Genomic DNA, 19,139 nt, shown 5'->3' on the forward strand with positions numbered 1-19,139 from the left:
TATATATATATATATTGAGAAATTTTTTTCCAATTAATTTGTTTGCTAATCTTGTTTATTTATTATTTATGTACATCAACATCACCAAAGATGGTCAATTTTGAAATTTTTCTCACAGGTTTTTTTTTTAAATTTGAAATTTCGTATATTCCCCGTAACTTTGTATCCAAGAAAAACAAATTGGCATCTTGTAAATTACTATAATATCATACGTCCTCTAAGGTAAGCAAAATAAATAAATAATGAAGTTTAAACATTTTTTTTTGTTGTGCAGAAATTTTTTCTTGATTTTTTGTTTGGAATGGTTCGAATCCAAAACTGTGTTTACTTTTCAAAAGCGGATTAATGTTGCTATTTATAGATTTTGAAAATTATCACATAAGTTAGAAAAAAAAATTCAAATTCCATATTTTCCCTCAATTTTGTATCTGTATCTAAAAGGTTTTAAAAAAAAAATTCATCAAAACGTCTCCTTATCCCAATAAAAAAAATGATGGTGTCTTAGTCTCATTTTAATTCGCATGTGGATTCTTTTATTGTTTTGAGTTGGACAAAAAATTAAAAATTGAAGTAATTCAGGGGAAGGGTATTTGGGGATTAAATTTGATTTTACTTAAAAATATTTATTTTTAACTGATATTTTTCTTCTTTTTTTTTTATCATGGGTTATATTAAATTCATTTGATATGTAAATAGAAAGTTACAAAATACAATCTTTAGATGATATTTGGTTTATAATTGGGATGTTTTAGTCTTTTAGATACCAGAGAAGTCTAGAACCGACATTATCACCAGCAATGCTACCTTCTAATTACCAACGATAACGACATTATCACCAGAAATGGTTATTATTATTTTCAGATTTTAAGTTTAAAAAATTATATAATTATTTGATTTTTGGTTTAAATTTGATTTTATTTAAAAAAAGTATTTATTTTTCAAATATTTTTATTTGACCCGTACTTTTTTTTTTCAGAAGTTAAAAGTTTTATTTTTTGTTGTTGTTGTTGAATGTGAAGATGTATATTCCAAAACAAAATTATCGGTGGTTGCCCATGGCCCCATGGCAACCGATAATTTAGAACTATGGGCCGAATATAAGAAAAAGCCCATTTAGAATTCCATACAAAAGCCCAATTATTATACACCGGTTCGAATCCATAAAGCCAACCGACCATTACAAAGAATCATTTACATGTCCGCACGTTTTTATGCTTAAAAGAATATGGACCGTCTCATGCACTGCTCGTCGATCCCATTGATTTGGGTTTCCTTATAACCTAAAACGGCAATGAACTTGTCGGCCCTTTCGGCTTCGTTCGCTTCGCTTTGGTCAGGTTCTACGCGATGGAACATGTCCGAACGTGGAGATGCATACACTCCATCTTTTTGTATGTGTGTGTGGACCGTCGCAAACTTCATGCGTGTAGAGAAGTTCCATGAATGGTATGCACAATACCAAACCATCATGAACATGTACATGTACAAAACCCCTCCTATTTATGCACACGTCTGCTTTATGAAACTCAACAGAAAGCAGCATGACTCCGAGGGCCTTGACAGTAACTCTGCCATTGGGATAAATCCCGAAGGTTACTTCCTGGTCTTCCATTATATTCCCATGAAGACATATTTCAGCTTCGGCGACAGTCATTCCAAGGTGTGCTTCGGCGAATTCCTTCAGTCTCGGGACAAGAAAAGCTGCAATCTGGCCAAGAGAGTACAACTGCCCGTTTGCTTCGAGAGTGTTGTTTTCATCGACCATTTTCATGCTGCTTGATAAAGCAGAAGTGCTCAGTCTCTTGGTGAAATTGCCCTAATCCATTCGGTTGCGACACAAGATAATAATGACCATGAGACCAACTCTCTAACCACATTCTTCACGATGCTTTGGATGTAAACATTCCGAGAATTCGTGGCCCTTTTTCACCCGGAAGGTCTTGGCCTGCAGAAGCCAGGCCGGCTTGGCGAGTTTTAGGAATGCCTGGTAGGACGCAGTTCTCGGGTGCCCGCCTCCCCTGACGTAGGTTTTGATATGAGGTTTATATATTTTTATTTTAATATTCAGATTTTTAATTACGAGAATACGGATATATATATATATATATATATAATGATTAAACTTTTATCATTGCGTATCCCATTTTACAACAAAGTTGATAGTTAGTACGTCTATTATCCATGAGCCGAGCTGAGTTTGATTATTTTTTTTAAATAAATTATTATAAACCTACACTAAACTAACACTACGAATTTCAAATCATATAATTGTTTCAATAATCGTATTAAAATGGATGGTTTAATTGGACCAATCCAAACCAATATTTGATAACAAATCTCTCGTAAATTGGAATGAGATTGAATTGAATTGGCCCCAATTCAATCAAATATATAACTTAGATGAATTAAAAAAAATATTTGGCATTCTATTATTTTTTTAACAATTTTAATAAAGTTCTACATAGAAAATTTGGAACTTTAACCCGAAAAAAAAAGACAAAACCTATCTACCATTTATACGGTCATCATAGTCTAACCTAACATTTCTAGAGAAAGGAATATCAATGTGTAATATTAATCAATAATCATTACCGATATATTTAGTAAATACTACATATATCGGATAATATTAAAGCTAAAAATGTGTAATATTAATTCGTGAACTAGAATTGTTTTTACATTTTTATCACAAAGGGTAGTTTAAATTAGTTATTAACATATAAATACATAAATTAGTATCTTACTTTCTTCTTATGTAGTTGTCGATGTAAATTATTAATATTTTCTAATAATGCTTACTACTCTTTTTTTTTATTATTTACACTAATAATGATGTGTATGATCTATATATGACAATTTTTGGAGGCAATAGTGCATATAAATATATATATTCATCATATATATATATGTCAGCCATACATGCTCATGTATATAGTGAGGTATATTTATATGAAATTTTTTATTAAATAGTAATATATACTCTAAACACATGGGGAGAAATTCTATGCATTCCCGATCAATTTCTTCTTAGTAATCCTTCAATGAAAATTTAAAATTTATAAAAAGTACAAATAACTTCCAAAGCTGCAAAAAGGAACTATGACGACGTGAAATAATAAATGGGCTTTTATATGGAATTCTAAATGGGCTTCGCTATATTCGGCCCATATTTTAGAAATAAACTGACACTGCAAAAAAAAGTACAGAGTCAAATTTAGTCCTGTGTTAGATTCGAGCAAGCCTAAAAACCTACCTCATCTCTCTTCTCAATCCTTACATCGCGCTCTCTTCTGTTGACGCGATCGTGCCACGTAAGGGCTCTCTATCGCTCTTGTTATTGTAGATGTTGATTTTTGACTCTCCTTTATCCTCTCACCATCACTCGATACGTCAAATCTTTTGACCACATTCAGATATGAAATCGTATACTCTTTTCGACATGTATATTATAACGTAACTTCGAATATTGTTGTGAAATGCTCAGATAATAATAAACGTCATAAAACTATCTTCTGACATTTTGAAAACACCATGTAAATAACTCTTGTTTTACATGTGAATTTCTTTAACATCTCCGGTGACAACTTATTACAATTTATAAGACTTAAAAAAACCTGTCTATTTAAATGTGCGTTCTTCATATATTATCCATGGTTTTTTTAAATCTGACATAACTCAAAGTCCAAGTTTTTTCTTTTGTACTTCCTCTTAATACGGTGTTTACATTAAAAACAAATTTAATTTCAAGTTTTTTATTAGCAAAAACCAAATTTGAATACTTATCTATTTTATTCATTTTACCGCACGATTATCGTAACGGTAATCTCACGCGAAACCATAGAAATTTTTTTTCTTAACGAGATAAGTGATTATGAAAAAAAATATTAAATGATAGAATACCTGAACGACATTCCTAACTCGAAAACATTTATACCTCTGTTCAATTTAGATGTCAAATTTATAATTCTGTTTTTCTAATATATTATACGTTTGTTTTATACATATCATGAACGGAACAAATATTTATCTTAGTATGAATTTTAACTTTCTACCAAAATATAGAATGTTCACGTACTTCCAAAAGTTGAATTAATCAAAATTCAAAAACATTCGGTGCTAAGCCATTGAAGATAGGTTAAATGAACATCCAACTCACTTATACTTATAGACTAAAAGTTATTGGCGTAGATTATTTACTAAGACACAATCATTTTGTTGATATACTCTTAATATTCTATTACGTAGTTATTACACTTTGTCAAAAGTCACATATTTGTTAAGAAGTTCTTCAAACAATGAATGCGTCCAAATGTACTACATCAATGAACGTGTAGAAATCGTCACCACCTAGCGCATTGTTTTAAAAAATCTACAATATATTTGATTAGTAATGTTAACCAACCGATAAAAAAATGTTAACTGATATAAATATTTTCTAACCTTAAAAGTCTCGATATCAAATGGTAAAGAATGTTTCTATACATTATAGTTTTTTAAATATAAACAAATAATATTATATTAATCTTCATTAATTATGTCAAACAATATGATAAAACGAAAAAAATTATTCAAAAATAATACCCGAACGAAATGCTTCGTAGACAATCACCTAGATAGTACTCGACTCTACTATTGTGTTTGTAGAATACATTCTAGCATTTCTAGATCAACAAATTGGATACTAAATTATTTTCCCACCATTAATAGCATCCAATTTGTTAATCTAAAGATGCTAAGCTGCATTTTACAGACTCAACAACAAAATCGAGTACTATCTATGTGGTTATCAACGACGCATTCCATTAAGATACTTTTTGAATAATTTTTTCGTTTTATTGTATTATTTGACATGATAAATAAAATTAAGATAATATTATTTGTTCATGTCAAAACAAAAATCTACAAAAACATTCTGTACACTCTTTTATTGTTTATTATAAAGACTTTTAAAGTTAGAAAATATATAGATCGATAGACATTTTTTTGCTTATCGTATGGTTAATTTTAATAATAAAATATATTAGAAATTTCCGAAAAAAATACGTTGGATGGCGGATTCAACACGTTTATTAATGTTGTACACTTGACGCATTCATTGTTGAATGACATCCTAACAAATATTAATGTTGTATAGAGTCAAATTTAGTCCCGTGTTAGATTCGGGCAAGTCTAAAAACCTACCTCCTCTCTCTTCTCAATCCTTACATCTATCCACTCGCGCTCTTCTGTTGACGCGATCCTGCCACGTAAGTGCTCTCTATCGCTCTTGTTATTGTAGATGTTGATTTTTAACTCTCCTTTATCCTCTCACCATCACTCGATACGTCAAATCTTTTGACCACATTCTGATCTGGAATCGTATACTCTTTTCGACATGTATATTATAACGTAACTTCGAACACTGTTGTGAAATGCTCAGATAATAATAAACGCCATAAAACTATCTTCTGACATTTTGAAAACACCATGTAAATAACTCTTGTTTTACATATGAATTTCTCTAACATCTCCGGTGACAATTTATTACAATTTATCAGACTTAAAAAAACTTGTCTATCTAAATGTGCGTTCTTCATATATTATCCATGGTTTTTTTAAATCTGACATAACTCAAAGTCCAAGTTTTTTCTTTTGTACTTCCTCTTAATACGGTGTTTACATTAAAAACAAATTTATTTCAAGTTTTTTATTAGCAAAAACCAAATTTGAATACTTATCTATTTTATTCATTTTATCGCACGATTATCGTAACAGTAATCTCACGCGAAACCATAGAAATTTTTTTTCTTAATGTTGTACACTTGACGCATTCATTGTTGAATGACATCCTAACAAATATGAAACTCTCACAAAATGAAACACCAACATACTAGAATGATAAGAACACATCAACAAAATGATTGCATCAAAATAAATAATCTTCACCAACAGCTCCTAGTCTACGAGTATAGGTGAATTAAATATTCAATTGACTTATTTTCAATGTCTTACTAGTAACGAATGATTTTGAGTTTTGATTTTTAGACGTATGAACACACTCCATACTTTGGAAAGAAGTTAAAATTTAGACTACGATAAAAATTTTCATTAATCATATCAAACAATACAATAGGACGAAAAAAATTATTCAAAAAAATATCCGAATGGAATGCCTAGTAGACAATCACCTAGATAGTACTCGACTCTACTATTAAGTCCGTAGAATATAGTCTAGCATCTCTAGATCAACAAATTGGATACTAAGTTATTCCCCCACCATTAATAGTATCTAATTTGTTAACCTAAAGATGCTAAGTTGCATTTTACGGACTTAACAGCAAAGTCGTGTACTATCTAGGTCATCTATAGCGCATTCTATTCAGATACTTTTTGAATAACTTTTTTTCGTTTTATTGTATTATTTGACACGAGAAATAGAAATTAATATAATATTATTTGTTCATGACAAAACAAAAATGTACAGTAACATTTTGTACACTCTTTATTATTTGATATCGAGATTTTTAAAGTTAGAAAATATATAGATCAATAGATTTTTTTTGCTTGTCGTATGGTTAATATTAATAATAAAATATATTAGAAATTTTCGAAAACAATATGCTAGATAGAGACAGATTCAACACGTTTATTAATGTTGTATGTACACCTGACGCTTTCATTGTTGAATGACATCCTAACAAATATGAAACTCCCGACAAAATGAAACAACTAAGACACAATCATTTTGTTGATATACTCTTAATATTTTATTACGTAGTTGTTACACTTTGTCAAAAGTCACATATTTGTTAAGAAGTTCTTCAAACAATGCATGCGTCCAAATGTACTATATCAATGAACGTGTAGAAATCGTCACCACATAGCGCATTGTTTTCAAAAATCTACAATATATTTGATTAGTAATGTTAATCAAACGATAAAAAAATGTTAACTGATATAAATATTTTCTAACCTTAAAAGTCTCGATATCAAATGGTGAAGAACGTTTCTATACTTATAAACAAATAATATTATATTAATCTTCATTAATTATGTCAAACAATATGATAAAACGAAAAAAATTATTCAAAAATAATACCCGAATGAAATGGTCCGTAGACAATCACCTAGATAGTACTCGACTCTACTATTGAGTTTGTAGAATACAGTCTAGCATCTCTAGATCAACAAATTGGATACTAAAGTATTTTCCCACTATTAATAGCATCCAATTTATTAATCTAAAGATGCTAAGCTGCATTTTACTGACTCAACAACAAAATCGAGTACTATCTATGTAGTTATCTACGACGCATTCTATTCAGATACTTTTTGAATAATTTTTTCGTTTTATTGTATTATTTGACACGATAAATAAAATTAAGGTAATATTATTTGATCATGACTAATGTTGAACTCATTCAAATCTTTATTTTGAAGAAGAGCAACGTAACTTGATATTTACTTTTCAAAAGCCGATTATGAAACAATTTGTTTTCTAATCTTGTTTATTTGTTATTTATGTACATCATCAAAGATGGTAAATTTTGAAATTTAAAAAAAATAATCAAATTCCGTATATTCCCCGTAACTTTGTATCTAAGAAAAAAAAAATTTGGCATCTTGTAAATTACTATAATATCATATGTCCTCTAAGCTAAGAAAAATAAATAAATAATGAAGTTTGAACACTTTTTGTTGTTGTGCTGGAATTTTTTCTGGATTTTTTGTTTGGAATGGTTCGAATCCAAAACCGTTTTTAGTTTTCAATAGCGGATTAATGTTGCTACTTATAGATTTTGAAAATTCTCACATAATTTAAAAAAAATTCAAATTCCATATTTTCCCTTAATTTTGTATATATATATCTAAAAGGTATTAAAAAAATCATCAAAACGTCTCCTTATCCCAATAAAAAAAAATGATGGTGTCTTAGTCTCATTTTATTCGCATGTGAATTTTTTTATTGTTTTGAGTTGGATAAAAAAAATTAAAAATTGAAGTAATTCAGGGGAAGGGTATTTTGGGATTAAATTTGATTTTACTTAAAAATATATATTTTTTAAATATTTTTAATTGATATTTTTCTTTTTTCTTTTTATTATGGGTTATATTAGATTCATTTGATATGTAAAAAGAAAGTTACAAAATAAAATTTTAGCTGATATTTGGTTTATAATTGGGATGTTTTAGATACTAGAGAAGTCTAGAGCCGACATTATCACCAGCAATGCTGCTACCTTCTAATTACAAACAATAACGACGTTATCACCAGAAGTAGTTATTATTGGTCGGATGTAAAGATGTATATTCGAAAATAAATTATCGGTTCTGCACAAAACAAGCCGTACATGGCTGACAAAAGTCCACAAGGGTGGGTGTGAGGGGTGAACACGCATTTGATAAATAATAAGAATAGCTTAGATAAATATTATAAATATATAAGATATTTTAGATTTTTAATAAATATATCGATTACTCATTTTAAAATAGTTAAAATCTGAATTCGGATTCGGATGAAAACTTAGTCTCGTTAATACTCGATCATCATCGTTATCTTAAATATCTTTTATTCGGATATTTATTAAGTTAGATACCTTCAAAGGATGAAACGGTTATCCTAGTTGCTGTCCATGGCAAGTGGTTTACAGCTGCGGTTTCGTACAGAACCGATAATTTAGAATTATGGGCTGAATATAAGAAAAAGCCCATTTAGAATTTCATACAAAAGCCCAATTATTATACACCGGTTCGAATCCATAAAGGCAACCGACCATTACAAAGAATCATTTACATGTCCGCACATTTTTATGCTTAAAAGAATATGGACCGTCTCATGCACTGGTCGTCGATCCCATTGATTTGGGTTTCCTTATAACCTAAAACGGCAATGAACTTGTCGGCCGTTTCGGCTTCGTTCGCTTCGCTTTGGTCAGGTCAGGTGCTACGCAATGGAACATGTCCGAACGTGGAGAGTGGTATGATGCTTTTTTTTTTTTTTGATAAAAGTGGAGAGTGGTATGTTGATGCATACATTCCATCTTTTTGTATGTGTGTGTGGACCGTCGCAAACTTCATGCGTGTAAAGAAGTTCCATGAATGGTATGCACAATACCAAACCATCATGAACATGTACATGTACAAAACCCCTCCTATTTATGAATTTTACAAATGGATTTGAGAATTAGGCAAAGGGGTATACATATATACGTACCTATATGTATGTACAGACCAAATGAAATGTGATATGTGAATGAGCACTACGGGAGTAAACATGAATATAGATGGGTGAGGGCAGCATACAGAGGCTGAGCCGCCTTGGGTGGGTCCACCATCCCAAGTAGAATGTCTGTCGTTGTGAGGTACGGATCACCGTAGAACTTCAGGTTCGTCTCTCTTCTCGTCGCGACGATGTTCCCTTCCAAAGATACTCCCACAAATGCCCCTTTTTCCATACCACAAAAAAAATACATCCATCGCATTTCAAGTCTAAAGTGGGTATAGATTGTATATCCGAAAATTTTAAGTTTCTCAAGAGTCCATATCCAAAAGTTTCGGGCATCACAATGTGATTCGAATTCGTATCTAAAGGTCTTCACAATTTGGATGCAATGACGGATAAGGTGGAGATTTTTCGGAAAGTGATTGAGCATACCTTTGCTACGGCTGTAAGTGTAGCAAATGCCAGAGCCTCTGTCACCAGCGCGGAGGTCAGCCTCCATCACTCTCCCGACAGGGCCTGCCGCAGCACTGCATCCTACGCCGAGAGAGAAGTGCATCCTGCTGCAGAATGTCTTCACCGCTCTTGAATCATGCAGCACGATAATGAAGTCCATCAATTCACCTCCGATCTGGAAACAAAAGAAAGAAATCATAATGATAAATCACATTGAAGTGGGCGTTAATACCCGTGCAGGGTACCCGAAATGCAGGTAAACTCAGCAGCGAACGAGGCTGAGCACGGGTGGGATGAAACGAAGAACCCGAACCGCAGTTTCAGTGAGGGTTTTGCCATCACGTGACGGGTTACCGGCGAGTACAGTGGACATGCAAAAAGACCATTTTACCCCTGATGTTTAGTTATTAATGATCCGAGCTAGGGCCAGGCAGGTTTGGCTCGATTGTAGGGGTAAAAGGGTCAAGTCACGTGCCTCGTATGGTCACGAGGACACGGCGGAAATGGAGAATGCATCACCTGGATAAGGTAGGTCCTCGGATTGAGAGAAAAGGGTTTGCAGGATTTGCCTCCATTGACGGGTCGTGGTCAAGAAAATGACTTGCAGAGAAGGAGATTTCGAAATGTTGTTCATGTCATTTGGTAAAGAAGACAGAACCCCCAACCGAAGAGGATGATTGTTGTTAACTGAGGCTCCATGGGAAAAGATCAAAGTCGAGCAGGGTGACGGTGATGATTATGAAGATTAAGTGGAATACGTAGGTCTATTTTGGTCCATTCGGATCAAAATTTGATGGTCAACTCGGGTCAACTAGGAATTGCAGGCTTTCACGGGACCAGGTACCCGAGTCTCGTGAGGTCGAGGCCGAGTTACTTTCACCATAAAACCCGAGGGGGTGAGACCGAGGCTGGGTGCCCACACATGCCCACCCCAACCTACATGGACCTTATCCAAGATAGAATGTTGAGATTTTGCAATCTAGTGGCTAAGCAGACAGTTTTCATGTTTTGCGAGGAACTGCAGCTACACATTTTTCCAGTAATAAGGGTTTTATTACCGAAGAAGGTAGAACTAAACATATTGTGAATAGCATATGATTATATGGTATTTACCTGAGCGCCCCATCCTAAGCCGACTGAAAGTATGGCAGATGGAGCAGACCATGACCCATCTGACCTCCGAGAGATGACCAGTCCAGTCCCGAGTTTGTATGCCAACAAAGCCCCGACTTTGGCGACGGTTAAGATTGCCAAACCTTTAGCTTGACCTAGAACAGCATATGGTATGGACTTCTCAGGATTTAAGCTTGCCACCTGCGTGTTTTTGCAAAAAAAAATTAAAACGGTAGAAGAACTTCTAAATCGTGAAATATGAAACTAAAACTATGATTCAGATCATCTACTATGACATATAAGTGGACCAGAATCAGCTACAAAGATTAACACAAGTATTTATGAAGAGGAATCCTCTAAAATATGGATGACATCAAACCTGGCAGTAACTTTTCAATGTATTAGATGCCTTGTATATCTCATCTTCCATGGACAGACCAACCGGAAGGTTCAGCCATCCTCTCGTACATGTCCAATCCACAACGTCGTGCTTTGCTACTTGCACGGCATTACTGATGGAGTTGATAAGGACCCCTTGCAAAGGATCGAGTCTCTCATAACACGAGTCACATACCCTTTGGGGATTTCTCTCCCGAAATTTAATCGGCATTAAGCACCTCCCCTTCGAACAATTTCTACAAAAGATCCCTCCACAAAGTCTACAATGATGTCTGCCACGAATTATAGCAGTGAAAGGAGAAGAACACTGCATGCAAACGGTATTTGAACTGTCGGGTAGCCATTCCGGAGGTTCTGCTTCCAGCAATTCCTTGAGAACACCATAATTAATCCCGCTTGATTCAAGAAGAGGTGGAGCACTAGGGATGTAAACTGATGGATGGACATAAGTATCACCGTTCATGCTAGAACCGAGGAAAGAGACATTCGAGGAGGGGCTACTATGAAGATCCAACGAGCGAGTCGGACCCTTGTTCCTCCCGGTTACAATGGCAATCAACCCTGTTAACACATTTTTCAAGTTCACTTCAGGAGTTTCGGTTCTCGGAATGGGTGTATAGGTCTCATCAGCTGAATCATAACCCTCATCGATGTAATCTTCTTCCGAGTCAATGATCGGATAGTCAGATTGTTTCTTCGCAGAGGTCGCCGGAGCATCACCATAATCATCATCATGATGGAACTTGCTGCTTTTCTTCTCCAAATTAGAAAGCGAAGAATACGAAGAAATTTTTCCACTAAGGGTCGTCATTGCTATGCACCAAGCTGAAACCTCTATGTGGAAAATCTACAAAATATGGAGCTGCTGCAATTCGTAGAGACGATTCATATGAGGGCGTAGAAACAACAATACAATAAACTCAGATTCCCTATCAACCTAAACATGAATATTTCTCATACACCCCTAGAATTGAAAATTCAAGGGCATAAAAATACTGCTTCCAAAGTAAATTAGCTAAACGGTAAACCCAACGAAAAATAAATAATTTAGCTCAATTTTCCGCTTTACTCCGTCAAGCAGCACAAGTTAACCTCCATCATGGCATATACAGTCAGAAATGACAACAATTTCCGAACAATTATACACCGCGGAAACCCTAGCTTGATCGCAGCAACAGGGTTTACCCAATCGGAGAAGAAACGATTCGACAACCACCAGACTTCCCAGAATTACTAAATCCCAACACGGAAAAAGGGAAGCTCAAGGAATCGGAGGAAGAACCTGAGACTTAGATCAGGATGAGACACGTACCCCTGTGGTTTCCGGATCGAAGAAGACGACAAAATCCCAACACGTGTTTTTGTATCCGAATGAACACGATTGCTCCAGATGGGGAGGAGTAGAAACACGAAGACGGAATCAGGAAACATGAACAGGAATTGCAGGAACGATGTTGTCCTCAGCAAACGAAGAAGGATTGGCTGCTCAAGCAGGAAAGGGATAATGCCGCCGAGATTAGAAACGGAAATGGAGGCGCTGTCTTTGTGGTCAAGGTTTGATTTTTTTTTCTCTCTTCATATTTGCATGTGACCAAAAGTGAGAAATAAAAATAATAACATAATATTAATAATAATGGAATTTCATATTAGAAACATGTTTTATTTTTATTTAAATCAACTGAAATTCTGTAAGATGAATGATTCAACATAATATACTAACAGTAAGATTGCAAGTTGGCAAGACTTGTCATTTAATAAAATTCAACGAAGAAATCTTTTGGAAAAACATTACATCCTAACACGTTTTATCGAAATAATTAATAAGATTTCAAACTAATATATATATAATTAAAAAATACACTATGAAAAATCTAACAAGATTCATAGATATATAAATACAAAAATATATTAATATAACAGAAATATATATAGATATAGATATATACATAGAATGATAAACGGAATACATAGTAAGTAAAATAAAAAGAAGGTAAATTAGATATAACATTTATATGAGAATATAAAGTTTAAAAAATATTGATAAATGATTAAATTTATCATTAAAATAAGAAATATATAAATATGTATTTATGCGTGTACCTAAACATATATATATATATATATATATGTATGTATACATGTGTACATAAATGCATGTATTTGGATGTATTTACAATTTTATACGTGGTAATTGGCAGGGTTTTCTAATCATGGTTTCCTATTGTCACGTCAGCATCCGTTTGTCGGATCTATGGCGGTTATAACGATTTTTGTGGAAATTTTGAAAATTGTTTATAAATTAACCATTTGATAAAAAGTAAAAACTATTAAAAAAATGTTTTTTACAAAATAAAAAAACTATTTAAATGTAGACACACAAAAAAGTGACGACTCGTCAAAAGGGCAAAGCTCCTTCATTGGAGTTCGGACAGCTGTCGTGTGGACGTAGGCTCACCACTCGCACCGATCACGGGTCCAAAATAAAATAAAATAAAATATAAAATATAAGTAGAAGAAATCGTGATTTGCATCTCTCTATGATTTTCTCTTTCTTGTCTCTTGTGAGGAACAAAGAAAACAGCTGAAACATATAACACCATCTCTCTCTCTCTCTCCCCAGAAAAAAAAAACTTTTTTCCCTTTCCTTTCTCGAATCTCCGAAATCTCTCTCTCTCCCTCCCCATGGTTGATCTTCTTCGCCATATAAACTTTTCAGTTTGAAAAAAAATCTCGAGGAAAAAGGGAAAATTTTCGTCCCTTCTTGTCTCTGTTTCATCAACGTGATCTTGCTTCGTTTGTTGTTCGTCTGCTCCTGGTTCTGCGAATCTGAGCTTCATTCGGTGATGATTTGAGCTTCGGAGGTGTTGATTATCGGATCAGATCCTCTGTGATCGGTTTTGTTTATCTGCTTATTCCTTTTTTTTTGTTGGGGTTTTCCGTATTTCCTTGATCGGAGAATCTTTCTTTGTTTCCTCGGTTCTGGGGACTTGTTTTGGAGATTGCTCGATTGTTCTGCAAAGCGAGGTGCGAATCTTGGGAGAGAGATTCGTGTTGTTCCTGGAAACTACCAAGCCACAGCACTGATTTGTATGGATTTTTGCTGTCGCTGTTGCTTGTGGAGATCTGGTTCGGTTTCGGGAGTGTTTTGATTTGGTAGCGTGTGAATCCGGAATTTCTAGCCGGCGAGCTTTGCATCCCGGAAATTGGGAACCGTTGAATGCTCCGGCTAGAATTTCCCTGAGCCAGCGGCTCGGGGAGATCTGGAAGTCGAAGATCAGTGACGAAACATTTGCGTATTAGCAATGGCTTCAGCTCCACCGGCGGAGAATGAAGGCTCGGGTTCCTCTGGATCCCCGTCCCTCCATGCCTCTATGCAGGAATTCAAGCTCTTCGAGACTCAATCGGTAAACAGAACTTCCACTTTGGATTTTCTCTTCCTGCAATTTGACTGTTTTTCTCTGTTTCTTCTGTGGCTGTGACATTGATGTATTTGGCATTGTAAAGTTTGGATCTTTGAGGGTGATTTGGATGAGATTTGATTAGGTTGTCTTGTAAATGTCGGGCTGTGAATGCTTCTCTTTTAAACCCTCTTAGTATACGATTGCCCGGTAGGAATTTTAGTACATTGACCAACACGATCAATTGTTCATAATGGTATTTTCTTTTCTTCAGAACTTCTACATGATTGGTTGGGATGGCAGTGGAGTTTATAGGGTACTAAAGATAGACCGGCTGGATCCTTCCGAGCTTAACATCAGCGAGGATGCCACTTCTTACACAAAGAGAGAGTGCTACGAGTTGCTAAAACGGATACATGAAGGGAACAAGGCCACAGGCGGACTTAGATTTGTTACTGTTTGTTTTGGCATTATCGGTATGTATTTTTATCATTCTGGTAAGTGAGAGCTAATGATTGTGTTACTTTCAGAGTTCTTTCTCACATTTTCACCTGTATGGTCTCACAGGGTTCATCAAGTTTTTAGGTCCCTATTACATGCTGCTTATCACCGAAAGAAGAAAGATGGGTGCAATTTGTGGTCATAACGTCTATGCAGTCTCCAAAACTGAGATAGTCACATTGCAAAATTCCAGTGTACCATGCAGCTTGGCAAATTCAAGAGATGAGAACAGGTTCTTTCATCCTTCTTTTGCTGTGCTGTTTTTGTCCTGTTTCCGGGTTGTTGCTTCTTTTCTATGTTCCCTGAAAAAAATGTTAAATTCTTTTTTAGTTTGACCCATCCATGTTTATGCAAACTGAACTCGTTCAACTTTTTTTGCTTTCCTTGTGAAACAGATACAAGAAACTTCTGTGTGTGGTGGACCTTACAAAAGACTTCTTTTTCAGTTATTCTTACAATATAATGCGCAGTCTCCAGAAAAATATATGTGAATGTGAGACTGGACATGTTCTCTATGAGAAGATGTTTGTGTGGAATGAGTTCCTGACTAGGGGAATCCGTAATCATCTTCAAAATACCCTATGGACTGTAGCATTGGTGTATGGCTTCTTTAAGCAGGTGAGATTTGGTATGTCTATCTGTAGCGGTTTGCTAGAAGAAAAGGCTTAGCTAATCTAAAATAGGTGTATTATTTCTTAAGACCTTTTTATGAAATGCTGTTGTATAGGAAACTTAGTGTGGTGTTAATATCATTTTGGCACGCCAAATGGCCTGGAAACAAACTCAACAGCATTTTGTTGTAGTGATTCAGTTTGTAGTCTGGTGCTTCAGATATACACAGTTATTATATAGAGGGGTTTTAATATTCGATATCTTGGTTGTTGCCTCTTTATAATGTTCTGAAAACCAGTTTCTGACAGAACCTTTGTGTATGCAGGTCACTCTTTGCGAGTCTGAACGAAATTTCAAACTTACTATTATTGCTAGGCGTTCCCGTCATAATGCTGGGACCAGGTAATAATCTTCATCTTCACTCTCCGGTTACATTTTAGGTTCCATAGCAACATGACTAAAAAATTATCGGATTCTAAGCTTAAAGAGACTAACATGATGTAGTCCATGAAAATAAACCTGTAAGGATTCATTGTATCTAGATGTTTTGCATGAGTATTTTGTGATATTTCTTTCATTTGGTTCATTTCAGTACCACGAGATGTGGATCATGTTCCTGTACTAGATTTAGCACTAAATATGAAAATTATTCTCATTTTGTTGTTTTAACATCTTTTAACATTAGGTACTTGAAACGAGGTGTGAATGAAAATGGCAGCGTTGCTAATGATGTCGAGACAGAGCAGATAGTGTCTGAGGATGTTACCGAAGGCAATCCCATGCAAGTTAGCTCTGTTGTACAGAATCGTGGCTCAATTCCTCTGTTTTGGTCACAGGAGACCTCTCGGTTGAACCTTAAGCCAGATATAGTTTGTAAGTTCCTGTGCTTCTTACTAAAAATATGTGCATCCCTTTCCTACTCAATCTATGTACATACACATGCATATGTGCATGTGTATATATATAGATCGTGTTTAACTAATTAATGTCTAATGCAGTATCGAAAAAGGACCCATATTATGATGCAACTAGAGTTCACTTTCAAAACCTTGTAGAGCGATATGGAAACCCCATCATCATTCTGAACTTGATCAAGGTGAGTTGCCTAGTCTGGCTAGTTTTTTTTTTTTTTTTTTTTTTTTGTAAACTTGCCAGTTGATGTACCACATGCGATTTTGATTGATAGTCTTAGTCTTGCTACTATTTTCACAATCATCAGACAAAAGAGAAGAAACCAAGGGAGTCAATTCTCCGGGCGGAGTTTGCGAATGCTATTGACTTTATAAATAAAGATTTATCTGAAGAAAACCGTCTAAGATTCCTGCACTGGGATCTGCACAAACATTTTCAGAGGTATCTATCTCATAATTTTTCTGTTTGTTTTCTAACTGTTACACACATATATATTAATATAAGATATTGAAGATGCAAACCGCTCAGCATTTTTTTTCCTGTCTCCCAGCAAAACGGCTAATGTCTTGGCACTTCTTGGCAAAGTAGCTGCATATGCATTGATGTTAACGGGGTTATTTTACTACCAAGTTACACCAGCGATGATGCTTGAGGGTTATATGTGCTTGCCGTTATCTGAGTAAGCCTTTTTGCTTAAATTCTTGTAAATTATTTCCTGTAAATGCAGAGAAAATTCTTCCCAGTACAATTGTGGTATCTGCTCAGTTGCCTTGCCGTATCCTTCTCTGTTGATATGGATCTTGTTGCTGCCAAAACCTTGGAATGATGCCTCTTTCTTTGTTTTAGTAGTCTTTTATGGATGTAGACTTGTAAATGAGGATGACTTGTTAAATGTCACTGAACATCCATATTTTACCACTAAGCGGGTTTGTGTTTGACTGCAGCGTGGTAGAAAAGGCTGTGATAAAAAAAAATCCTGTATAAGAAAACTTTTACTTTCCAACGATGTCTATTAAAAAAAATGCTTACAATAGGCATGTCTTTGAAATTGCAGTGCCAACACTGAGGAGACAGATAATTCTGATGATGATAATGGTGGTTGTGACATTCCAGAGACTAATACTACTGGAAGTAAGACTATTGCCAATGGCAATTGTGATACCAAGCCACCCAGGTTTCAGAAGGGTGTGCTAAGGACCAATTGCATAGATTGCCTCGATCGTACAAATGTTGCACAGTATGCATATGGTTGGGCTGCTCTTGGATATCAGCTTCATGCTTTAGGGATCAGAGATGCCCCGGCAATAGAACTTGATGATCCGTTGGCTGTTGTTTTGATGGGGTTTTATGAAAGAATGGGAGACACACTAGCCCAGCAGTATGGGGGATCTGCGGCACACAACAAGGTAATCCTAATATGTTTTCTTTCTTAATCTGACACGAATGTTGAATTTTCACTATTATTATTATTATTTTGTTCACTCTGTGACACTGGAATTCCCTATATATCTATACAGCAGATGTCTTATCTGATGTATCCTGTAAGAAATAGTAAGTTGATTCTAATAAACGTTGTAGCTCATTCTGCACACATACATTCCATCTGATCTTAGTTGAACATGAGTAGTCATGTGACACAACCACAATTCTTAGCTCAAATGAGAACATATTGCATTTTGTTTACATTTGCATTTCTGATCACATTGAGGTTTGCTATCCTTTCAGAGTAAATTCATTAGTCTCTATCTTGTTAAAGCAAGGTAAACTCATGACAAATATAAAAATGCTCACATGTGCAAAGCTTAGATCTTGATTCAGGTATTAATTTCTCTATACTTATTAATTGCTCATCTGTTGTAGTTGTGCACATTCATGGTCGATACTTCTCTGGTTATTGTCCTATAACTTGGACCACAGTAAGTTATGCATGATGGGTGGCACTAAGGATGATAATTATTTCTTCGTTCTTATGTTTGCATATCTTCTGAAATGCCACTGGCCAGATTTACTACTCCGATATGGTGGAATCATTCCAGCTCTATTACCTGGTTCTAGAAATTGTAAAAATCTAGAATTACAAGTGCTCATAATTAAACAACTTTTAGGTATCATTTATGTTCTTTCTTTTTCTCAATGAGGGCTCTAATTTCAGTTAGTTTAGGTTTTAAGTTGGAGGATGCAGGAGGCTTAAGATAAATGTTATTTGTCCACTTTTTGTTTCCTTTTACGTACTTTTACTTCAATCAATGTTCGCGCCGATTCTTGGTTGAGCAATGTCAAGGGCATCACTGGCATTGAGTCCGATGATGGACATAAATTATTATTATTATTATACCTGTTACTTTGTAGAACGGCTTTGTTGAATCCTAGATTTTCTGGTGTGCGCTAGGTTTTCTCTGAGAGGAGAGGCCAGTGGAGAGCAGCAACTCAGTCACAGGAGTTCTTCAGGACTCTACAGCGGTATTATAATAATGCATACATGGACATAGACAAACAAGATGCCATTAATTTGTAAGCTGATCTCTCTCTCTCTATGATGCAACTAGAGT

The 19,139-nt window shown here is 34.8% G+C and overlaps 2 protein-coding genes across 6 annotated transcripts in view; one reads left to right on the forward strand and one right to left on the reverse strand.

The window, feature by feature from the left end:
* Positions 1-9,039: 9,039 nt before the first annotated feature.
* On the reverse strand, positions 9,040-12,697 carry LOC104810979. 4 transcript variants are annotated; one of them, XM_010537488.2, is made up of 5 exons: positions 12,450-12,697; positions 11,148-12,032; positions 10,769-10,969; positions 9,635-9,830; positions 9,040-9,424 (listed from the first exon to the last, which is right to left on the reverse strand). In XM_010537488.2, exons 2-5 carry the CDS (start codon positions 11,976-11,978, stop codon positions 9,240-9,242), a joined length of 1,413 nt encoding a protein of 470 aa, XP_010535790.1. In that variant the 5' UTR covers positions 11,979-12,032; positions 12,450-12,697; the 3' UTR covers positions 9,040-9,239. The 4 variants fall into 4 exon arrangements, with proteins under 4 accessions (XP_010535790.1, XP_010535788.1, XP_010535787.1 ...); XM_010537486.1 differs by having other exon boundaries at positions 11,148-12,029; positions 12,480-12,696; XM_010537485.1 differs by having other exon boundaries at positions 12,480-12,696.
* Positions 12,698-13,717: 1,020 nt separating this feature from the next.
* Positions 13,718-19,139, forward strand: part of LOC104810980 (phosphoinositide phosphatase SAC4-like) — an 8,407-nt gene continuing 2,985 nt past the window's right edge. Inside the window, exons 1-11 of one of the 2 annotated variants that reach the window (XM_010537489.1) lie at positions 13,718-14,571; positions 14,840-15,041; positions 15,133-15,298; positions 15,462-15,684; positions 16,004-16,080; positions 16,364-16,551; positions 16,677-16,774; positions 16,898-17,031; positions 17,141-17,269; positions 17,645-17,996; positions 18,980-19,101. In XM_010537489.1, coding sequence (XP_010535791.1) covers positions 14,470-14,571; positions 14,840-15,041; positions 15,133-15,298; positions 15,462-15,684; positions 16,004-16,080; positions 16,364-16,551; positions 16,677-16,774; positions 16,898-17,031; positions 17,141-17,269; positions 17,645-17,996; positions 18,980-19,101 — 1,793 coding nt within the window. In that variant the 5' untranslated portion in view covers positions 13,718-14,469. The remainder of the gene's footprint in view (positions 14,572-14,839; positions 15,042-15,132; positions 15,299-15,461; positions 15,685-16,003; positions 16,081-16,363; positions 16,552-16,676; positions 16,775-16,897; positions 17,032-17,140; positions 17,270-17,644; positions 17,997-18,979; positions 19,102-19,139) is intronic. The other variant, XM_010537490.2, reaches the window with a different exon arrangement.

This window comes from Tarenaya hassleriana, unplaced genomic scaffold, assembly GCF_000463585.1.
Source record: "Tarenaya hassleriana unplaced genomic scaffold, ASM46358v1 Cleome19, whole genome shotgun sequence".
Taxonomy (NCBI): domain Eukaryota; kingdom Viridiplantae; phylum Streptophyta; class Magnoliopsida; order Brassicales; family Cleomaceae; genus Tarenaya; species Tarenaya hassleriana.

Bases quoted from the DNA above. Each gene is read 5' to 3' on its own strand.
- LOC104810979 (XM_010537488.2), bottom strand. From the start codon at position 11,978: ATGACGACCCTTAGTGGAAAAATTTCTTCGTATTCTTCGCTTTCTAAT. The intron at 10,970-11,147 runs GTTTGATGTCAT...AAAAACACGCAG, and splicing joins CATTGAAAAGTTACTGCCAG to GTGGCAAGCTTAAATCCTGA. The intron at 9,831-10,768 runs GTAAATACCATA...TTTTGTTTCCAG, and splicing joins GCTTAGGATGGGGCGCTCAG to ATCGGAGGTGAATTGATGGA.